The following is a 20,214-nucleotide window of genomic DNA, read 5'->3' as shown; positions in this document are numbered from 1 at the left end:
GGCTGCAGCCATGAACTTTAACCTAGTGGTCTGGGAGTAGCGAGCCGTCTCCCCTCTGGGCACCCGGCCAACACAATGAGGGAAAATACCTCTCAGGCTGTCCCCACCGAGCTCCAGAAAATGATCTACAACTGGGCCACATCAGTTCCCACCGCACGACGGCACAAAGAGGCTATTCTTTCATGCCACCTCTTATGTTCTTTCATAATCAATATAAATCCCTCATTTCTCCGTTCGTTGAATATATGACATTCGGCCGAGAGTTTAAGCCGTCGGCTACTTGTGTGGTCGTGAATGAGCTACCTAATGAGCAAAATGAGGTGGGCAAAGATGAGCAACGAAGCCATTGAAGCTGAAAACATTTGGAATGTGTGCATAGTTGAAAGCTCTTAGGTTTTTGTTTTCACTGGAATAAGAATGTACATGGAGGGATTTCTTGTCTTTCTCTCGTCTCTGTTTGAGCTCGGTTTCGAATACAAATGGTATCATTCACGCTATCCGGCACGCTATATAAAAAATCATGAATATAACTTTACTTTGTTGAGATGCTGGATGCAAGGAAGATTTTTTTTTTTGGTCACTTTTTTTTTGTTTTTTTTGGTCACTTTTTTTTTTTTTTTTTTTTTTTTGGGCTGTTCCATGAACTTTCTATTGGTCATGTTCTGGTTCTGTTATGTTAGGGTTACCTCTCTTCATAATCCCGGACTTGAGTCAAGGTTATTATGTTAACAAAATCTACTAAAATAACTTTAAAACATCATTGAAATATAATTATTATAATATAATTTTCAGTCATGAAATAAAATAAAAATGCTGAAAAAAAAAAGGAAACTAAACATTATGTGTATAAAACTAACTTGTAATTGCAGCGAAGATGTCCTTTCTGGTCATACGTGATCATTCAAGGTTCATTTTAAATGTATTTGTTTTGATTTTGCTGCGCAGAAGAAGGGAGACTTAATGTATTTCAAAATACTTACTGACTTTATGTTACACTTGACAAATACTCAATTAAAAAAAAAAAACAATACTAAAACTAAACCAAAATGAAACGTTTTCGAAAAAATACAAACTAAACAAACCTCCTGTAAAACTAATTAAAAGTAACTGAAATTAAACAACAAAAGTGAAAGCGAACTATAATGAAAAATCCCAAACTATTATAACCTTACTTGACAGCGTGAGTTTGCAATTTAAAAAACAAATAACAAAAAAAATTTTTTTTTCACAATTTCTTTCTTTTTTTTATTTTTATTTTTTATAAAACTGTTAATATGACATGACAGTAGAACATAATTATAAAGACCCCCTCTGGCCCCTTCCTGTACCTGTATTTTCATTATTGAGAAACCACGACGCTCTCGGGGGAAAAAAAACATCCAGTATGCCTAACTGGTGGAAGTCGCACCTCTGGTTTGCAACAAAAGTAAAGCATAATTTGCCAACACGTTTAAAGTGCAAACTGCTTACAATGTTTTGTTTTAAACTCTTCTTTACAGGCCTTCGACGTTCCTCTTTGGCAGAGCTGTTCACCCTACTCAGCGGCTTTCTCGTTTTAGTAGACTGTGGTTTCCATTTTCTAGAATCGAGCTTTTTTTTCTTTCTTTTTTTCGGTCATGCATGCAGACACACAATGGTTACAATGCGCAATTATAATCTAACTTTGCAAGGTTTTCCTCGTAAATGGCGAAGAATTTTTTTTTTTTCCCAAACTCTAAACAGAGAATACATTGGCGCAAAGTTGCATGCACAAAAAAGAGGCAGGCTTGTAGTAAGAAGATAAGATGGAGCTCAATATGTGCAACTGATACAGTAGAAGAGTGCAAACATTGTCTGTATTAGATGTCAACTATTCGGCATCGGCGTTTGCTGTATTTGTGTTGCGATTTTGTAACAACCAGACATTCTGGTGGCCTTGTCTAAAAATTGTTTGTGTCAATATTTATCTTTTACCTCCAAGATAAGGCAACATCTTCCACCAGGGAAACCTCGCGTACGAGTCCCATGTCGAGACTCTTCCCAAGGATTGATCTTTGCTCCATGCGCTGTGACTTTCATTCTTCCGTTTCAACATCACGCTCGTTTTATGTACGGGTTTTGGAAATGCCTTGCGTGTTTTTTTTTTTCTTCCGATGCACTTGTCAATGTTGTCCATGTGTTTTTAATTGATTACGGTTACGCAACATTGGTGTTCATAACTATTGCGCAACCTAATAACTGACTTTGGGATGTCATCGTGAATGAGCACACCTAAATGATGTGCAACAATGTCTGTGGAATCTTTGCCTCTTGGATTAACACAGGTGTGGGCAAAGTGCGGCCCGGGGGCCACATGCGGCCCTGTTAAAGGTTTTAATTCGGCCCGCCAAACGTGAAAAAAATTAAAATAAACCATGTTAATGTTTTATTTTCTAAATAATCTGGTGTGTCAAAGACATATGTATTGTTGTAATGCTTTTGTTCATTTTCTTAGAATTTTTTTTTTTCTCCGATGAGATGAGGTGACCAAAACATGCCATCTATGTGTTCCTGGTCCGGCCCCTCTGTCAAATTTTAGAACCCACTCTTGCCCACCAATCAAAAAGTTTGCACACCCCTGGATTAACACAACCTTCATGTCATTGGCAACAATTAAAATTAGAATCATTTGCAAGTCAAAATGATGGAACGGTTTAGTTTATGGTTTTAAAGCCAGGGAGCCAAGGGAAATAAGAAGTTAAAGATTTTTTTCCCCTTTGTTGTGATCAGGAAGAAATGAGTGCGGTTCAGTTGTTGCTATTTTGGTGTTTTTATTTGGAATGATGGGGTGTTGTCATGCTGCATTGTCTTTTTGCAATGGTGCTTGATATAGTTTCTTTGTTTGGTTTTGAAATAAACTAGCGTTACAGAGCCCATAGTGCATGAAAATGGCGAGTGATGCTCCAAATATGTTAACTCATTCACTGCCGGCTCAGGTAAAATAAATGTACATTTTGGCGTCTATATCCGTCAATGGCAGCGAATGACTTAAGGCTGCTTTAACATGACACATACTATATTGTGGGGGTTCAGTACTGGACTAGAAAGAGACACATGCTACACAAAGTATGTACAGGTGGGGGGGGGGGGGGGGGCAAATACTTGACTCGACCACGCTACACGTCACTGATGCCAAACTCCGCTAAATCTGAATATACTGTACGTAAAGCAGATTATGAATCAATCCCCTGTGTTTCCCTGAAACATTGCTGATTTAAGACCTCTGGTTAGAGTGTCCTATAAGGGTCAGCCAAGGCCCTGAGGCCGATTGGGAATATAGCCGTTGGCTTGTCACTCAACACAGCGCACACACATGGCGCTTTACACGAATTCCACTTCAGGTCAGGTTTTTCTCCCGGGCTTGGAAAAGCCTGCAAGTCAGCGAAAATAATTGTGTGGAGCCACTTTAAATAGTCCACCGCCACCACCACCAGACTGGCTTGTTATTCCATTTCAACTTTAAATGAGCTCAGATGTTTTGCCTCCTGAGGAGCTCTTTTGTGACTCATGCTCAAGAATAGGATGAGATCAACGTTGACTTGTTGTGTGAAGCCATCAGATCGCTGTCGCAAATATGGATTTAGTACCTCACCCTAAAACTCACGTTTGGTGTCAAATCAAAGTCCGAGCATTGTGCATTTTCTCACCTGTGCCTCTCCCAACATTCCATAATCATGCATCTTAGCTTCACCAAAGTCTCTAAATTATCCATACATGTGATTGTAAATGTATTTTTTCTGATGGTACCCCGCCTCTTGCCCAAAGTTAGCTGGGATTGATTCCAGCTCGCTTGTGACCCCAATGAGGACACACGTTATAGATAATGGATGGATAGACATCTATATCTGTCTCTGAGGCAACAATCAACAGCAGGGGTCGGGAAGTGACTGCTCATTGTTCATAGACGGTAAAAGTAATGAAGTCCTTGGATGAACTGCTCCGAAAAAGCATTCTCATAATGTATAATAATGAACGGGAGTTTTAGTATTCTGACAATTCAGGAGTGTTTTGGTAACCTCACCTCATTGGAGAAAAAAAATACATTTAATTTTAAATGAAAGTGAACAAAAGCAATACAACAATTTGTATGGACTTGAAAAACCACAACATTTAGAAAATAACGTGAACAAGGTTTATTCATTTAATTTTTTTCAAGTTCAGTGGGCCGGATTAAAACGTTTAACGGGCTGCATGTGGCCCCCGGGCCGTAGTTTGCTCACGCCTGCACTAAATCCTAAAAACAAATAAACCCTCAACGAAGCTGTTATAAAGCACCCTAAACTTATGTGACTCTGCTCATTTAGGTCTACTGTTTTATAACTATAAAATAATATTTTATAATACATTATAATTATATGTATGTGTGTACACACAGATGACCTCATCACAGGTGGAAAATATTTTAAAAAATAAAATAAAATAATTAAAAAAGGCCAGGTTCAGGTCACAATGTTAGATCGAATCGTCTACTGATCGAGGACAACGCTTCTCAATTTTTTTTGTTACAAAAAAATAAGAAAACAAAATCTATATAGATCTACATACAACAAAGAATAACTTTATTAACATACTCCCTATCCATACTGACAGTGAGAGCGCCGCTGTCAACTACTGTAGTGGATGTGCAATTTCCCGCGCACCCCCCGGCCTCGCACCGCACACCTCCAGGGGCCCATCTCACTATTTGAGAAGAACTGCTTGAGAATGATATCCTAAGTTGATGTGAAATATCATTTACTATAGACATAAAATGCATTGCTTAGTCATATTATAAAGTGAAAAAGTCCCACTTTGTCCAGCTGACTTTTGCCAAAAAATGTACAAGTGAGTGAAAGCACACCATTGCATATACTAAACGGAATGGAATGCAACTCATATCGCGCTTTATCGACACCATATGGTGTTCGAAGCGCTTCACAAAGCCTCACATTCACCCATTCACACACACATTTATACACTAATGGAAGGCTGCTTCCATGTAGACAAAAATGCACTCAACAATTTGTGTTTAATCAATTCCCACTGTGACGCACTTGATTGACAAGGCTCTTTGGTGTCATTTCCCCGCGAACATCGAAATGTGTCAAAAGTTTCAAATGTTCACCGGCATCCTTACAGTGGCAGCAACCCAATGATGCAACCCTTCGCCCCCCTCTTAAAACATTCGCCTTGAATGGTATTAATGCACGAATGCATGCGAACTAAAAGTGTCAGCCTGCGGGTCTGTAGGGGAGCAAAGTACTCGCGATAAGCCAGTGTCTCTCTCTCTCTCTCTCTCTCTCTTTCTCTCTCTCTCTGTCTCTCTCTCTCTCGCTCTCTCTCTCTCTCTCTCTGTCTCTCTCTCTCTCTCTCTCTCTCTCTCTGTCTCTCTCTCTCTCGCTCTCTCTCTCTCTCTCTCCTCTCTCTCTGTCTCTCTCTCTCTCTCTCGCTCTCTCTCTCTCCCCCCTCAGACGCACGCTCACAAGTAAGGCTTGTATTATTTATCCTGGAGCTCCACGTGTGCTGCCTCTCGGGGATGGTCCTTGTTCGGCCCTGTGATTGGACACACCTCCAGGCTCCCTCGTCTCATCCAGGCGGGGGCGGGACCTGCGCCGCACACACACCCACCATTGGCCCCGAATGCGAAAATTTACAGCTTTATCTCCGCGGGTTCGAGGTAGCAGGTCGCCGGGTTATAAATAGAGCCTCCAGCCCGGCGGGGGAGAGAAAATGAGCATCGGCGTGCGGCGACCGCTCCATGATCTCTGTGAGAAGGATGCTGCAGCAAGCTCTGAGAGTGTCCGGCCGGAGCGCCTTCCCCCTCCTCAAGTGGGTGGAAAGGTGGGCTGAGGGCGCAGCGGCCGGTCCCGACGGGATGACGGTGAGGAGCCTGGACGACATGCCCGGCCCGTCCGTGCTCGGCTTCGCCTGGGACTTATTCGCCCGCCGGGGACTGTCCAAGCTGCACCAGTTGCAGGTAGGGCGCACGTTCAACAGGACTGCATCCAAAGCAGGATATTGAAATGCATTATACAAGTTGATTACAGTATTTGAGAAGTTTTTGGTTATTTATTGCAAATAAGTAGTTGCACAGGGAATAACGACTTACATTTAACTGCAAAATGCAAACGTGCTTCCTGGCTGTATCAAGAATTCTGCCTTTAGAAATGCTCTGATTAGATTCAAGAAAGTGTATTTTATTAGATTTTTTCCGAGATTTAGAGAAGCATTCCATCAAAATGACGAGTTAACGATCTAATTGTCAGCTCCAGCAGTTCAACAACCACCCATTATTAAATGATCACTTTCTGACAGACAAAAATGAGCTCTGATGAGGAGGACATTTTCTTGTAATTTGCATTCCAATGTGCAGGTGTTCTTTTGCCAATAAGGCTGCATACCTACTGCATGTTCTTAAAGATTTGATCACACCCGCCTCATTGACGTGCCAAAAAGCTTGGATTTCCAATGAAATCAGAGGAACCTTTGAGGTGGAATGATCAGGCTCTAAATTCTATTTTTATTTCGTGCAAACAGAACCATCATTTTAAGTCATTTCCGGGCCTTACTTTGTAAAGAAGGTTTGAAAATCTGAATTTTTAAAAAATATAAAAACAGACTACTGAGAATGAACAAAGTGTTGAAAGGTTATCTGTGGAAAATGATAAAAACACCTTGCAGGACAATGATGGTTAAGTTGTGCAGTGCTGTAAAAATGCAGTCAGAAGTTTTACATTTTCTGGTGAAAATATTCCCGTCGTCAGATATCTCATAAAAGTGACGCTTTTCATTTGAAAAACCTCCAGATACACACAGCCACGTTATTTTCATGAGCTCAAACCCATGTTTCACGTCCCAGCTGGAAGGAGTCCAGCGGTACGGCCCCATGTGGAAGGCGAGCTTCGGCCCCATCACGACGGTCCATGTGGCTCATCCGGCGCTCATTGAGCAAGTGTTGAGGCAAGAGGGCCAACGCCCCATGCGCTCTGACCTTTCCTCCTGGAAGGACTACAGGAAGCTCAGAGGTCAGCACTACGGACTGTTGACATCGTAAGTGTGCTTTTTTTAATGTCAAATTGAGACAAATGACATCCAGAAGGCGACATGCCACCTCGTTCACCCATCTTGCAGGGCGAACAGCAAGTGCAGGAATCAACATCATTTTGCCAGAGCGCTTGTCAGACGTGCGTGTATTATATGCGACCATGCAGAAGTTCATGGAAGGCAACAATTAGTTCCGCCTCAAACTTCACTGCATTATTGATAGGAAGCAAAACTAAAACGACACGCAAAGAGAAACTGTGAGGCGTCGCGTTCTAATTGTAACATAATCGTAAGAATTTTCTTGTACAATTGTACCAAATTGTATCCAAATCGATGCCTCCTTCAAATCGACACCTGGTGGTACTGGTCTGGCGGTGTGTGTCGCCGGCCACTGCTTCAGGAACTGTAGAATACTCGCATGCATGTACGCAGTTACTGGATATTCGGGGTGCGATCTAAGTGAGTGGGTCTTGCAAACGGAACATTCAAACGTCATGATGTTCATGAATTTCAACATGCTTGGTTTCACGTTCCTTGTTTAAAAAATATATTGATGTTTTTTTGTTTTTTTTGTGCTCAGTGAAGGTGAGGAGTGGCAGGAGGTGCGAAGCCTCCTTGCGAAGCACATGCTGCGGCCCAAGGCGGTCGAAGCGTACGACCAGACCCTGAACGGCGTGGTCACTGACCTCATCGCCAAACTTCGCCTGCGCAGACATCCCGAAGGCCTCGTGACCGACATCGCCAGGGAGTTCTATTACTTCGGCCTCGAGGGTGAGGTTCAACAGAGCTTGGAGGACTGTTTCGTGATGAGTCTGATAGTTGGAGTCATGCGTGCATGTTAAGGCCTGACTTGACCTATTTTCTTTTTCACTCATCTAGCATCATTTTATTATTATTATTATTTATTTATTTATTTGTGTTATAGATAACTGAAGTATAGTACAGTAAATACCACCACACCATTTGTTGCACAGGAAATAACTATTTTGGTCTAATGCTCATATAAAATGAAATGTAATTCCACTTACAACCACTAGATAGCGGCACACTTATTTAGTTTGAGACTGTCAATTTGAAAGAAGTAGAATCAAAACAGGAAATATTGTAGGCTACTGCAGCTGTGTCCTGTGAGGTCCTTCGAAGGCTCCTCCCGATTCATGTCGCCTTAATTGACTAGATTCACTGCTGCAAATTTGGACAGGTCTTTAGTTGATTTGAGCTGAGCCATGCAGCGGAAACGGAAATGCAGAGTCAGAATCTTCGCGAATGACCAATCAACACCAAGCGTCAGGCGGGGGAGGGGCTTTAGTGAACATGCAATTGGGGTTCACGAACGAATCAGTGTAGAAGAAGAACGAAGCAATGGTGCCTACGAAAGTGTAGGCTCCGTCTCCATGGAAACGAAAACCAGATTTGAAGACCGTGTGAATTTCGAGACCAGCGTGTGGTCGGGGCGCACCGGACGTTTGTCTTGTGACCGACAAATTTGGCCTTTGTAGGACACAGCCACTAATTTGGACATGGCTTGTATTTTTACCTCGTTATGTCATCCACTTTATGCCTGAGGGAAAAAGCTTTTTTTTTTTTTACTGTAAACCCAGAAAGTTCAATTCACTCTTACACTGTTTGTATTATAATCTGTCATTTCCCATTAGTCTGTCAAAATATTAAGTATTTGTGTGATTGTAAAGGTGCGTTTAAAGACCGTAAGAAAAATGAAATGTCACAGATTACATAAAAAAATATTTCCACGGAGTATTTAAATAGAGTAGTTTTAAATCATGGATTTGACTTCCAGCAGTGGTGATCTGGAATGTAACCCCGCATGACGAAGGAGGGATGTTGTATATCTTGTTTCATCAGCTTCTATAAATCCTTAAGACTCAAATGTAAATCTCTCACTAAATACTTTTGGATACAAGTGATGATTAATGTCAAGCGTTTCATCACATTTGAGTGGCTATCAAACCATGCTGTTCTGTTCTGTGCCAAATTAGTGTTGGATCAGTTGACATGTCTTGACTCGTTTTTTTCTTTTCTTTTCAATTTTTGACAGGAATCTCCTCCGTGTTGTTTGAATCCAGAATCGGCTGCCTGGAGCCGGTGGTTCCCAAAGAAACGGAGCTCTTCATCGAGTCCATCAACACCATGTTCGTAAAGACGCTTCTTACCATGGTCATGCCAAAATGGATACATTGGCTATTCCCCAAGCCCTGGAACACCTTCTGTCAGTGCTGGGACAACATGTTTGAATTTGGTAGGTTCCTCTGGATATCAAGATCAAAAAGGGTGAATGGGGATTCATGGTATGTTGAAAAAAAGTTGTGAAACACCGTTGTATGGTATCATAATGCATCTCATTAGATTGTGCCATGCGTACCTAATTAGGTGTCTTCATCGTGTTCCTCTGCATGAACTTTTCCAGCGAAAGGCCACATTGACCAGCGCCTGAGTGAAGTAGAGAAAAAGGGCAACTGCGAAAAAGTGAAGGGCCACTACCTTGCCTACTTCTTGTCCCGGACAGATTTGCCCATGAAGACTGTTTACAGCAATATTACAGAGCTGCTTCTTGCCGGCGTCGACACTGTAAGACCAAACATCATCTTTGTCTTTGCTGCTGTCTCACATTATCTCCCGTGCATTTATTACATTGGCGGGCCGTGAATCTTATCAATAAATGCTGATGTGATTTAGGGCTGATTCTATTCGTGTAATCGTGATGATGTTTGTGTTATTTTCAGATATCCGGGACGATGTCCTGGTCGCTGTACGAGCTGTCGCGTCACCCCGAGGTGCAGGCCTCACTACGTGATGAAGTTCTGACCGTCCTGCAAGGCAGGAAGGTGCCTCAGGCAGCAGATGTAGCACGCATGCCTCTTATGAAGGCCGTAGTCAAAGAAGTGCTCAGGTAGGATTCTTCCAAAAGACGCCTCGTCGGAATGCGTGAGTTTGATCACGCTCACGACGGGTGACTTTTTCCAGGTTGTATCCGGTCATTCCTGCAAATGCTCGAGTCATCACTGAGAGAGACATCCAGGTTGGAGGCTACCTCATTCCTAAAAATGTGAGGAGAGTCGAAAGCAGTCTGATACACTTGGGCAGTATCTTCATCACCACGAAACACTAACACTAAAATCACTCCTTGCAGACTCTGATTACACTGTGCCACTTTGCAACATCACGTGATCCGGCCGTGTTTCCGAATCCAAATGAGTTTGTGCCGCAGCGATGGTTGACAAAGGACCAGACTCATCACCCATACGCCTCTGTGCCTTTCGGGGTGGGAAAACGCAGCTGCATAGGTCGACGCATTGCTGAGCTGGAGCTCTACCTCGCGCTTGCCAGGGTGAGAACACACTTGTTTTTATTCCTTAAAGGGTAAGTCAACCCACAACATTTTTGAACAAGAATATGTTCTAAGCACCCCCACTAGCCGAAACACGACATTATGATTAAAATTGTATTTGCGGAAATGAAGTTAAGCGGTAAAATCCGCCCGTTTTTGTTCATCTTACGCGGCGGCCATTTTGCCCCTCGCTATCGACCGAAAATAACATCACACTTGTACAGGACTCAGCTAACAACCGATCATGGCTCAGCTTCAGAAAACAGGTGAGCCACGATTGGTCGTTACCTGAGATCTGTGCAACTGTGATGTCATTTTCAGTCGACACAAAGTGACAAAATGGCCACCCTGAGATGGCGAAAAACGGGTGGATTTTGCCGCTAAACTCATATTCCACAAATGCAAAATTCATCAGAATGTCATGCTTAGACAAGTGAAGGCACTTGCAACATATGATTGCAAAGATTTTTGCGGGGTTGACTTCCCCTTTAAACATACCATAATGATGCGTGCTTTCAACTACGTATTCTGTATCGACCCTCTTATGAATCTAAATAACATTTCACCATGTTTGCCTTTTCAAAGAAAGCAATGCTATAATTTGACTGACATTGTCAGTTATCATTTAATACAAGCGGGTGGGGCATAGGGACCGAGCCAGCTCTTGAATAGCGAGCATTCAGCATTTTCCACAAAAAAAAAAAATGGGTCAAAAATGAAAAAAATCCCAAATGATTCAAATTTAGGAAATCTTGCGAATTTTGCAAGCCCTATGTAACGAAAATATAAGAAGTACTTTTGAGTATGATGAAAACCACTGCAAATGCCGATCTTAATAACTAACATATTTCAACATTCAGACCTCTCTGGCAGTGTCAGTCAAAACTGTAAGCATGAATAAAATCAAAACAGTTTTGCTATGGGCTCCAATGGACAAACGTGTGTGTGCAGGCGTAAAGTTGTGAGCCGCCAGTTCACGTTCTCAATAACTCATCGACAAGCAGTTTTAACGTCTGCCAATCACGTCTCACTCGCTGTTCTGCATTTCTGGTCTCGACAGATCCTGATAGAGTTCGACGTGCGGCCGGACCCGAAAGGCGTTTCTGTGAAGCCCATGACACGGACGCTGCTCGTTCCTGAAAATGTCATTAACCTGCAGTTTGTTGAACGATGACTCACTCTTCTGCGCAGGCCGAGTTACGTCAAATTGACCACGGCTCTCAAGAGCACAAAGCATGCGGGCAGGCGGGGACCTGTTCAGAATCGTGTCAAAAAGGCTAAAAGGCCCACAGGACGCCTCTGGAGTCGAGTACAGCGGCCGAGGCGCTCCATGGGGGTTTAACTAGCCTTTTGGTTGTGATAATGCATATTTGCACTAAGTCAGAGCTCCCATGAATGTCGTTTAACAGATGCTCCTCAGACCACTTTGTTTTTTTGTTTTTTTTATTACTCGTCATGTTAAGCCTTTGGAGATTTTTTTTGTATTGGATCCAATGAAGCTGGTGTGATTAAGATTTTCTTAGTCCTAATTCATATGCACAAATGAAAAAAAAAAAGTTGACCTCGATCATAAATAAAACTCAAAGCAAAAAATTCTGTGAAAAAAAATGGAGGTAACACAAGTTTTTGCTGAGCGATACTGTCACCTAGTGGACTTTTATACTGTTCTGTTTGAATTAGTGGTAATAGTATTTACGTTTGAATCTGCTCCGTAAAATTAATTTGTGTCGGTATTTGATGTTTTGTTATTTGTTGCTGGGCAGCCAGGTGATTTTAAATTTTCTACAAAGTTCCATTTGCAGTTATGTGCTTATCACCACCTTTTCCCCCTTCGTCTTGTTCAATGTCACGTGTGACGATTGAACTCCATATTGTGTGTGAATTTTATTCTGGTTAAACTTCAAATTTGTGTGACCATTGGGGGCATTCCACTTTGGACCTTCCACTGTACATGTTTGTGTGGGTACAAAGAGCATCACTGAAGAATACAAAAAGAGGTTTTGTCAATGTCAAAAGGCGGTTATGGTTAAAAAAAATTGTTTTGTTTTGTTTTGGGGTTTTTTTAAACAACGTGCAACCAACTGGCAGCTGTTAGAAATAGTTGTTTGCATAAACATTCATGGTGCAAATATTTTGAATTCACTTTGTAAATCTGACTGTACTGTTTAGGCAATTCTCACATTTTTTTACACTTTGGAAAACGTAGCAACATTATTGTCTGAATTCTGTATTTATTGTAATTTAACATGGAACGTACATGACAATAAATTCCCAGGTACATGAGCATTTTTGTGTGCGTGCGTGCATGCGTGCGTATGTGTCCATTCTTCTGTGCCAACCCGACACTTTTCAGGTGGAATCTAAATGATTAGATGTTCTTCGAACTGGCACGCCAGTAGCTTAACTTTTGGCACGTAGAAATAAATTTCTCCGAAATGTGGCGTTGCATAATGATAAAGATAAAGATGTCCTTTATTAGTCCCACAATGGGGAAATTTGAAGTGTTACAGCAGCAAAGATATAGATCACACAGAGTCGGCGGCGTAATGTAGCCGTTAATGTATAACATTAGCAGCAGACATTCATAAAAAGCATGCAAATATACACAGTATAAACGTATCTAAGTGTAAGGAAACACTCCTAATGCCTGTACATTATACAGAGGGGGGAACGCTGTAATGATAAAAACTACTGAATGATTGAAAATACTGCAATGATAAAAATATTGCAATGATAAAAGTACTGTAATGGTAAGAGTACTGAAATGTTAGAAAAGTACTGCATGATAGAAAATACTGCACTGATAAAAGTACTGTAATGGTAAAAAGTACTGCAATGATAAAATATACTGCAATGGTAAAAGTACTGTAATAGTAAAAGTACCGCAATGATGGGAAATACTGCAATGATAAAAGTACTGTAATAGTGAACGTCCTGCAATGGTAGAAATACTGCAGTGATAGAAGTACTGTTATAAGAATACTGTAATGGTAAACAAAATACATCATTGGTCAATATTTAAGTACACCATTGGCTGAAAGTACAGTAGTAGTGAATATTGCATCCTAGGACTGCACAATTGCACTAATGCCCTCCCGTTTGTAGGCCTGACCCAATGTTCTTGTTAAAAAGTCTGACAGCAGTCTGCAGGAAGGAGCGGCGAAATCTCTCTTTGGTACAGCGAGGGTGTAACAGTCTATCACTGAAGGAGCTGTGGAGTGTTCTCAGAATGTCATTGAGTGGGTGGGCTGGAGTGCTAACAGCTGATCACTTGAGTACACGATCGATCCGTAGCTCCGAGTTTCGTCTCCGGACACGATCGCGCAAAAAACGGCCACCAACAGCAGTAAAACCACCGCAAGTTGTATGTCCATTGCGGAGATGAGGTCAAAATAAAATAAAACAGGATAAAGGGAAAAAACACACGAAAAAGGCTCAATAGTGAGCCACGCTTCTGTAAACAGGCAGCCACTTGCGCGGCGGAACCCTAACCCTTAACCCTAACCCCTAACCCTAACCCTAACCCTAAACCCTAACCCTAACCCTAACCCCTAACCCTAACCCCTAACCCTAACCCTAATCCTAACCCCTAACCCTAACCCTAACCCTAAACCTAGCCCTAACCCCTAACCCGAACCCGAACCCTAACCCTAACCCTAACCCTATAACCCTCACCCCAACCCTAACCCTAACCCTAACCCTAACCCTAACCCTAACCCCCTAACCCCCTAACCCTAACCCCTAACCCTAACCCCAACCCTAACCCTAACCCTAACCCCTAACCCTAACCCTAACCCTAACCCTAACCCTAGCCCTAACCCCTAACACTAACCCTAACCCTAACCCTAACCCTAACCCCCTAACCCTAAACCTAACCCTCCGAAATGTGGCGTTGCATGTCAAAGTTTTTGTACCTGGGCAGCACTCATGATGTTTGCTTTAGCAACAGATAATGCGTCAAAATGTAAACGATCAATACGTCTACGGCGGCATTGACACATGTACATTTTTGATTAAAAATTATTTTGGTTATAGGATTGTACTCTGGTGTATTTTAAAATTGCTGTGTGAACACGGGAGTCAATTGCCACGTTTGAATTTCAAAATGTAGTTGAGCCAGGTCATTTATAGATGAAATTTAAAAAAGAAAGATGTTAAATGTAATTTCAAATTGTTTGTATATTGTGGTTGTTTTCACCAATATTATTGTGCATTTTTGTTATCTATTTAATGTTCATATTATTATTTAAAATGCAACATTAAACAGCAATATTTCAATATTAAATCTATATTATTCTATTTGTTTTTTTTATTGCATCAGTGAAGCTATTACATATTACATACATAACCAATTTTTTTGGGACTACGCTACTGTCACTTCAGTCCACAAGGTGTCGCCATTACCCCCGTGAACATATTAACTGACCTCGCCGTTTCTTCACAAGAAGAAGAAAACACGACTACAATGAGCTTTATGCTAGCTAAAGTTGTGTCCCGATCTCGCTATGTAGTGCAATAAAGCACTTGCTTATACGGTTACTGCGCGTCGAAATATAATACACACGCAGTCAAAGGCTGGATCTAATACCACAATAAACCGACGAAGGAACGGTGAGTCAGGAGAACGTGCACCTCGCTAGCATTAGCTGGCTAATCAACAGATGCTAACTTTAGCGCACATTGGAACATAGATTTTACTCAGCAAATATGGATAGGCGAATAAAGCCAGTGTGTTTTTCAATCAAATTATGAAAGCAAGATTCATTTTAATGTTTTTTTATGTTTTTGCACTGATGGCCGGAGCAGATATTACGTCGTAAGAGCGTGTTTTGCTAGTTGGTTCGGCCCTGTGGCAAGCGCTCACATGTAAACAAAAACATTTAGCTGCGAAGGAATTGGCATTACTTTGTCGAAAAGCGCGTATTTAATAGGTCTTGTGATGTTTTGAAGTGACTATACGTGTGTTCTACTCGTCTAACACGCTACAGCTGTTGCGATTGTTACACGCGCACGTTAAATGTGAGGTATGTGGTTTAATAATGTCATTAAATGCAGGACAACAACTTTTACAATTGCTTTGAATTTTTTGTTTTACTATGTCATCCAGGTACAATAACAGTAAAAAAAAATTCAAGCATAAATATAATCGCTGAGAGGCGATGTTAATCCTCTATTTTAGAATCTTAGGTTTTACAGTGTAGTCTATTTACAGGTAGCTATAGTGCTTTTCAATAAGCGTCATCATATTTAAACTGAATATATGAAACAACCTGCATGCAGATCAGTAATTAATGTACTTCAATGATGTCAAACATCTGATTTTCATCCGCACTTGGAAGAAGCTTGAAAAGACAATTGCTACTAGTATCACTTGAACCTTGCAGTGTTGATAAAGGCTTATTATAGCTTGCTATAGTTTACAAAAATGTCTATATCATCTCTGGATGTGAAATGAAAATTCCACAAGACGACAGACACGTCAGGTTCTTCTTTGTCTTTTGTTCTGTTTGAGCAGATGCAAGCGGTTGAGCCTGGTGTGGCAATGGCAGTAGCAGGTTCACACAGCCGCTCAGAAGACGAAGAGTCGCTTGTCATAAAAGATGTGAAAAGGACGGCGACGCAAGCGTTTGGCGGTGGCGTTCCCAAACGCAGAAGTTCCTCCAGGTTCCATTCTATCTATTGTCTAGTTCGGGCTTGGTCCTCATATTCTGTTGGGGATTAATAAAGATATAAAGTGTTACTTCTTGCAACTCGTAATAGTCTTGTGTACTGAATCGCAAACTACCGTGTCAATGTTGTCAACAAAAATCCGCAGATCGATAAAGAGGAAGAAGTTTGACGACGAGCTGGTGGAAAGCAGCCTTGTCAAATCATCAAGTCGCGTTAAAGGTACTCCTCTCATGGAGCCTTTACGTTGCTCAGGAAGTGAACCTTCTTCCAGCGAGAAAAAGAAGGTAAAAAAAAAAATCATAGGAGTGGAAAAAAAACATTTGTTTTAATTTTTATTTATTTTTTCTCCATTCCCTCATGCTATTTTTTGTCAGGTGGCAAAATCAGGAGCGTCTTTGACGCCGCCTCTGACAATGTTGATGCATCCTACGCCGATACCCAAAAGAATGAAAAAAAGTAAACAGCCGCTACATGTCACAAAAGACTTGGGTCGCTGGAAGCCTACAGATGACCTGTTGCTTATTAATGCGGTGCTACAGGTGAGTTTCATGCAATACATTTTAATGAATAATTATTTGCATTACTGTACGTGTTCATGTATTTGTTTTCTACAGACAACAGACCTCACATCTGTTCATTTGGGCGTCAAATTCAGCTGTCGTTTCACTTTGAGAGAAATCAAAGAGCGGTGGTACTCGCTGCTCTACGATCCCGTCATCTCAAAGTAAGACACCGGGCCGGCAAGCAGCGTGTTCTCCTTTCGCTGTCTTGACATTTTGACCCTTCACGTTCCTCCCGTGTTTTCACGTCCGTTCAGACTTGCGTGGCAGGCGATGCGGCAGCTTCATCCAGAAGCCGTGGCGGCGATACAAAGTAAAGCTCTCTTCAGCCAGGCTGAGGAAGTACTACTGGCCAAGATTGGTTCGGTCGGTACTTGTGATGCTCCTATAATTGCCTCACAGTTTTAGCGTTATAATGGAATGTTTCTCCGTTTGTCCTCAAACAGACGAGTCAGCCCAAATTAGACACATTCCAGGATCTTCTGAGTAAACACCCGAGTGTTTTTCACCAGTCACGAACTCCCAAAAGTCTGCTTGTCCACTGGCAACTTCTGAAGCAGTACTACCTACTGGATGACCAAAGTGGTGAGTCGGCTCACACATCCAAATCAAATATTGTTCGTCATGAAAAGTTGTAATTAAATAACTAGAATAAATGTGATACATTCTGCTGTGAATATAGAGCATAAATAAATTCATTGCGTTTTTTCTTTTTTATCATTGCGTTTTTTTTTTTTATTTCCTCTCTGTACCATGGACAGACTATCGGAGTGTTTCCTTACACTTGTATAGGTGGAGGGATGTAATAAGTGTGTAAATACATTCATATTTGTGTATATTTACATAGATGTGTTTGCTGTTAATGTTTTACTTTAACCTCTTTGTGACCTATATCTTTGCTGCTGAAACATTGTGAATTTCCCCACTGTGGGATTAATAAAGACCATCTTTATCTTTGTCGTTATGTTTTACAGTCCAGCCGCTCCCAAAGGGGGATCAAGTCCTGAACTTCTCTGATGCTGAGCAGATTGTCGATGATGTCAAGTTAAAGTAAGGCACACTTACATTTGGAAACTTGTGTTCATTTTGGAAGTTTGCTGGAAAATGCAAACCGAATGATAAATTGAGACCATGCCCAAAATTAAAAAGGAAGTTGTCGTTTTTTTTGTTTTGTCTTTGCCGTCGAACAGAGGCAGAGCGTGGTGTTCTTGTTTAACGATCATTTTGAAGATGTATTTATTTATTTGAAAGAATCCTTAAAATGACACCTCTGATCAATTTGTCATCTTCTCATCACATGCAGGGAGAGCAGAGATGAAGTATTGGAACACGGTGAGTGGGGAGAAAGTTTCATTTTGTGTTAATTGCCCAGCTTGAAAACATTAAAAATCTGCTTTCCTTTTCCAGAACTGATGATATCAGATCGCCATCAAAAAAGAGAGATCAGGCAATTGGAGCAAGAGTTGCCCCGCTGGCAGGTCCTTGTGGACAGTATCACAGGTAAAAATTGTCTCTATTTATTTTTTTTTTAATTAATTAATTTATTTGTTTTTTACACGTTGCTATGACTTTGTGTGCCAGGCATGAGCATGCCTGACTTTGACAACCAGACGCTGGCCGCTCTCAGGGGGCGAATGGTGCGCTACCTCATGAGATCGCGAGAGGTACGTCAGACGTAGTGCTACCGGTGAACGCTTAAGAGCGCATCAAGTTACACCTTGAGGATATTCCTTAACATCCTTTTCATTTATCCCCATCCAGATTACACTGGGCCGGGCAACCAAAGATAAACAGATAGATGTGGATCTCTCGTTAGAGGGGCCGGCCTGGAAAATCTCAAGAAAACAAGGTGGTTTAATGCGAAGAAATTAAAACCAAAACTTGTCAGCAATGTGTGTGTGTAAAATGACATTTAATATTCCCAGGAATTATTAAATTGAAGAATAATGGGGATTTCTTCATCGCCAATGAGGGCAGACGACCCATCTACATCGACGGCAGACCGGTCCTTTCGGGTAACAAGTGGAAACTGAACAACAACTCGGTGGTGGAGGTGCGTGTTGATATTATCAGCCAAGTTTTACAGTCTGATTCATAAGATAGGATTCTTTTTCCTTTATCAGATAAGGGATCCTATTTTGCCTTTTGAGCTCCAAGGACATTGAGCAGCAATTGTATAAAAGTCTGATGCAATTGTGGGATGGGAATAGAGGATCGCGCTGTGAGTTATCGAATACCACATCTGCCTCACAGTGCGGAGGTTCTGGGTTCAAATCTCAACTCCGACCCGCTTTTGTAGTGTTTGTGTGTTCTCCCTGTGCTTGCGTATGCTTTTGCCAGGTACTCCGCCCTCCTCTCACATTCCAAAAACATGTTTTTATAAAGCCTGCAGGCCATTTCTGGCCCATCTTCCAATTTTTTTTAATTTTTTTTTTTGGGCAACCCTCTGTGTAAAATAACATTTGGCACGTATCCATTTTTTTGTTTTCTTTAAAGGAGTGTGTGAAAAGTGTGTGGGGGTGTGTGTGTGTGTGTGTGTTTGGGGCAAGAGGGGATGCAACACCCAAATCCTTATTCAAGACTACTATAACTCTATTACCAAAATTTGGTTTAATATAGAGCATTTATAAATATTGTCAACCTAATAATTACTCAAGTCATTTTTTAAAAATTTTTAGAAAACAATTAAAAAGCACCCCCCAAAAACCCCACAAGAAATTGAAATCTCCTCGATTCAACGTTAACTGATAAACATGACTTGGATGACGGAGAATCTTCACAAACATGAAGAAATCAGTTTTAAGCAATCTCATTGGTATTTTTTTTTTATTGACTTTGTGCTAGTTAGTTAAAAACTGACTTGGGAAGTTTTGCTGCCCGAAACTTTTCTCTTCATTAAGGTGAATGAAAGCAATAGAGCAAAAAATGGTTTCTTGCACTTTCTGCTCCTTGCCGAGGTGTAACGAATGATAGTAAAAAATATCACCAGCTCCAAATTATTCAACGAATGTCCAGTAAAAAAAAAAAATGAATGCGCAGTGTGACATCTGGCGTTTGCATCTTTTTTTTTTGATAGATTGCAGGACTTCGCTTCGTGTTTCTAATCAACCTCGAACTCATCTCCCTCATCAAAGCCGAGGCAGCCAAGATGACACAACAGTGAACGCTCAACTCCGTACTGTATATACGTACAAATTCTTCAGACTTGGATTTCTCCAGCTGGTCTATGGACGTTTTCCGTGTTGTGCTTGTAGACACTCTCATGGTGGAGCCCCTTTTTCCAGTTTCCGGGTTATTTTATTTAAATTGTGTAGTGAATCTTTTCCACATTAATAAACTCGTGTACACAAACAAGTTTGATTCTCTGTACAATCTTTGTCAAACAAATCCTCTCAGACGTCACGCTTGAAACATTTGTCATATTGTGGTGTCACATTAAATGAGGAACCAAAGAAGGTAGCTTCAATTAGAATAGCAAGAGCGGCAACATTTTAAAGCCATAAAAGGAGAAACGTAAAAATCTAAGAATAACATTTTGAATGCGCAATATAAACCACAGGATAGCATAGAAAAAACGGAAGGTGCAAGCACAGCTGA

General features: G+C 41.3%; 2 protein-coding genes across 5 annotated transcripts; both read left to right on the top strand.

The window, feature by feature from the left end:
- Window positions 1-5,525: 5,525 nt before the first annotated feature.
- cyp27b1 (cytochrome P450, family 27, subfamily B, polypeptide 1) lies at window positions 5,526-12,670 on the top strand. The gene is made up of 9 exons (XM_088308872.1): window positions 5,526-5,974; window positions 6,857-7,047; window positions 7,622-7,812; window positions 9,098-9,298; window positions 9,467-9,627; window positions 9,783-9,949; window positions 10,024-10,105; window positions 10,190-10,387; window positions 11,448-12,670. The coding sequence occupies exons 1-9, from the start codon at window positions 5,756-5,758 to the stop codon at window positions 11,559-11,561; spliced, it is 1,524 nt and encodes a 507-aa protein (XP_088164998.1). The 5' UTR covers window positions 5,526-5,755; the 3' UTR covers window positions 11,562-12,670.
- A 2,140-nt stretch (window positions 12,671-14,810) lies between these two features.
- Window positions 14,811-19,971, top strand: mcrs1 (microspherule protein 1). 4 transcript variants are annotated; one of them, XM_088309018.1, is made up of 14 exons: window positions 14,811-14,998; window positions 15,903-16,051; window positions 16,203-16,341; window positions 16,432-16,596; window positions 16,672-16,781; window positions 16,875-16,983; window positions 17,064-17,202; window positions 17,592-17,667; window positions 17,921-17,949; window positions 18,025-18,117; window positions 18,199-18,281; window positions 18,379-18,466; window positions 18,543-18,670; window positions 19,694-19,971. In XM_088309018.1, exons 2-14 carry the CDS (start codon window positions 15,903-15,905, stop codon window positions 19,778-19,780), a joined length of 1,395 nt encoding a protein of 464 aa, XP_088165144.1. In that variant the 5' UTR covers window positions 14,811-14,998; the 3' UTR covers window positions 19,781-19,971. The 4 variants fall into 4 exon arrangements, with proteins under 4 accessions (XP_088165144.1, XP_088165145.1, XP_088165147.1 ...); XM_088309019.1 differs by lacking the exon at window positions 14,811-14,998 and adding an exon at window positions 15,305-15,411; XM_088309021.1 differs by lacking the exon at window positions 14,811-14,998 and adding an exon at window positions 15,460-15,494.
- The last annotated feature ends 243 nt before the right edge of the window (window positions 19,972-20,214 follow it).

This window comes from Idiotropiscis lumnitzeri, chromosome 11 (genome assembly GCF_059441095.1).
Source record: "Idiotropiscis lumnitzeri isolate Australia: NSW breed Sydney's pygmy pipehorse chromosome 11, RoL_Ilum_1.0, whole genome shotgun sequence".
Lineage (NCBI taxonomy): Eukaryota > Metazoa > Chordata > Actinopteri > Syngnathiformes > Syngnathidae > Idiotropiscis > Idiotropiscis lumnitzeri.
The sequence above is the reverse complement of the archived record's forward strand: the minus strand, read 5'-3'. Positions and strand labels throughout refer to the sequence as shown.

Excerpts from the sequence above, each read along its gene's own strand:
- cyp27b1 (XM_088308872.1), top strand. The coding sequence starts at position 5,756 with ATGATCTCTGTGAGAAGGATGCTGCAGCAAGCTCTGAGAGTGTCCGGC. Across the intron at positions 7,813-9,097 it reads CTATTACTTCGGCCTCGAGG|GAATCTCCTCCGTGTTGTTT; the intron begins GTGAGGTTCAAC and ends AATTTTTGACAG. Across the intron at positions 9,628-9,782 it reads TTCTTGCCGGCGTCGACACT|ATATCCGGGACGATGTCCTG; the intron begins GTAAGACCAAAC and ends TGTTATTTTCAG.
- mcrs1 (XM_088309018.1), top strand. The coding sequence starts at position 15,903 with ATGCAAGCGGTTGAGCCTGGTGTGGCAATGGCAGTAGCAGGTTCACAC. Across the intron at positions 16,597-16,671 it reads TTATTAATGCGGTGCTACAG|ACAACAGACCTCACATCTGT; the intron begins GTGAGTTTCATG and ends TGTTTTCTACAG. Across the intron at positions 17,950-18,024 it reads AGATGAAGTATTGGAACACG|AACTGATGATATCAGATCGC; the intron begins GTGAGTGGGGAG and ends TTCCTTTTCCAG.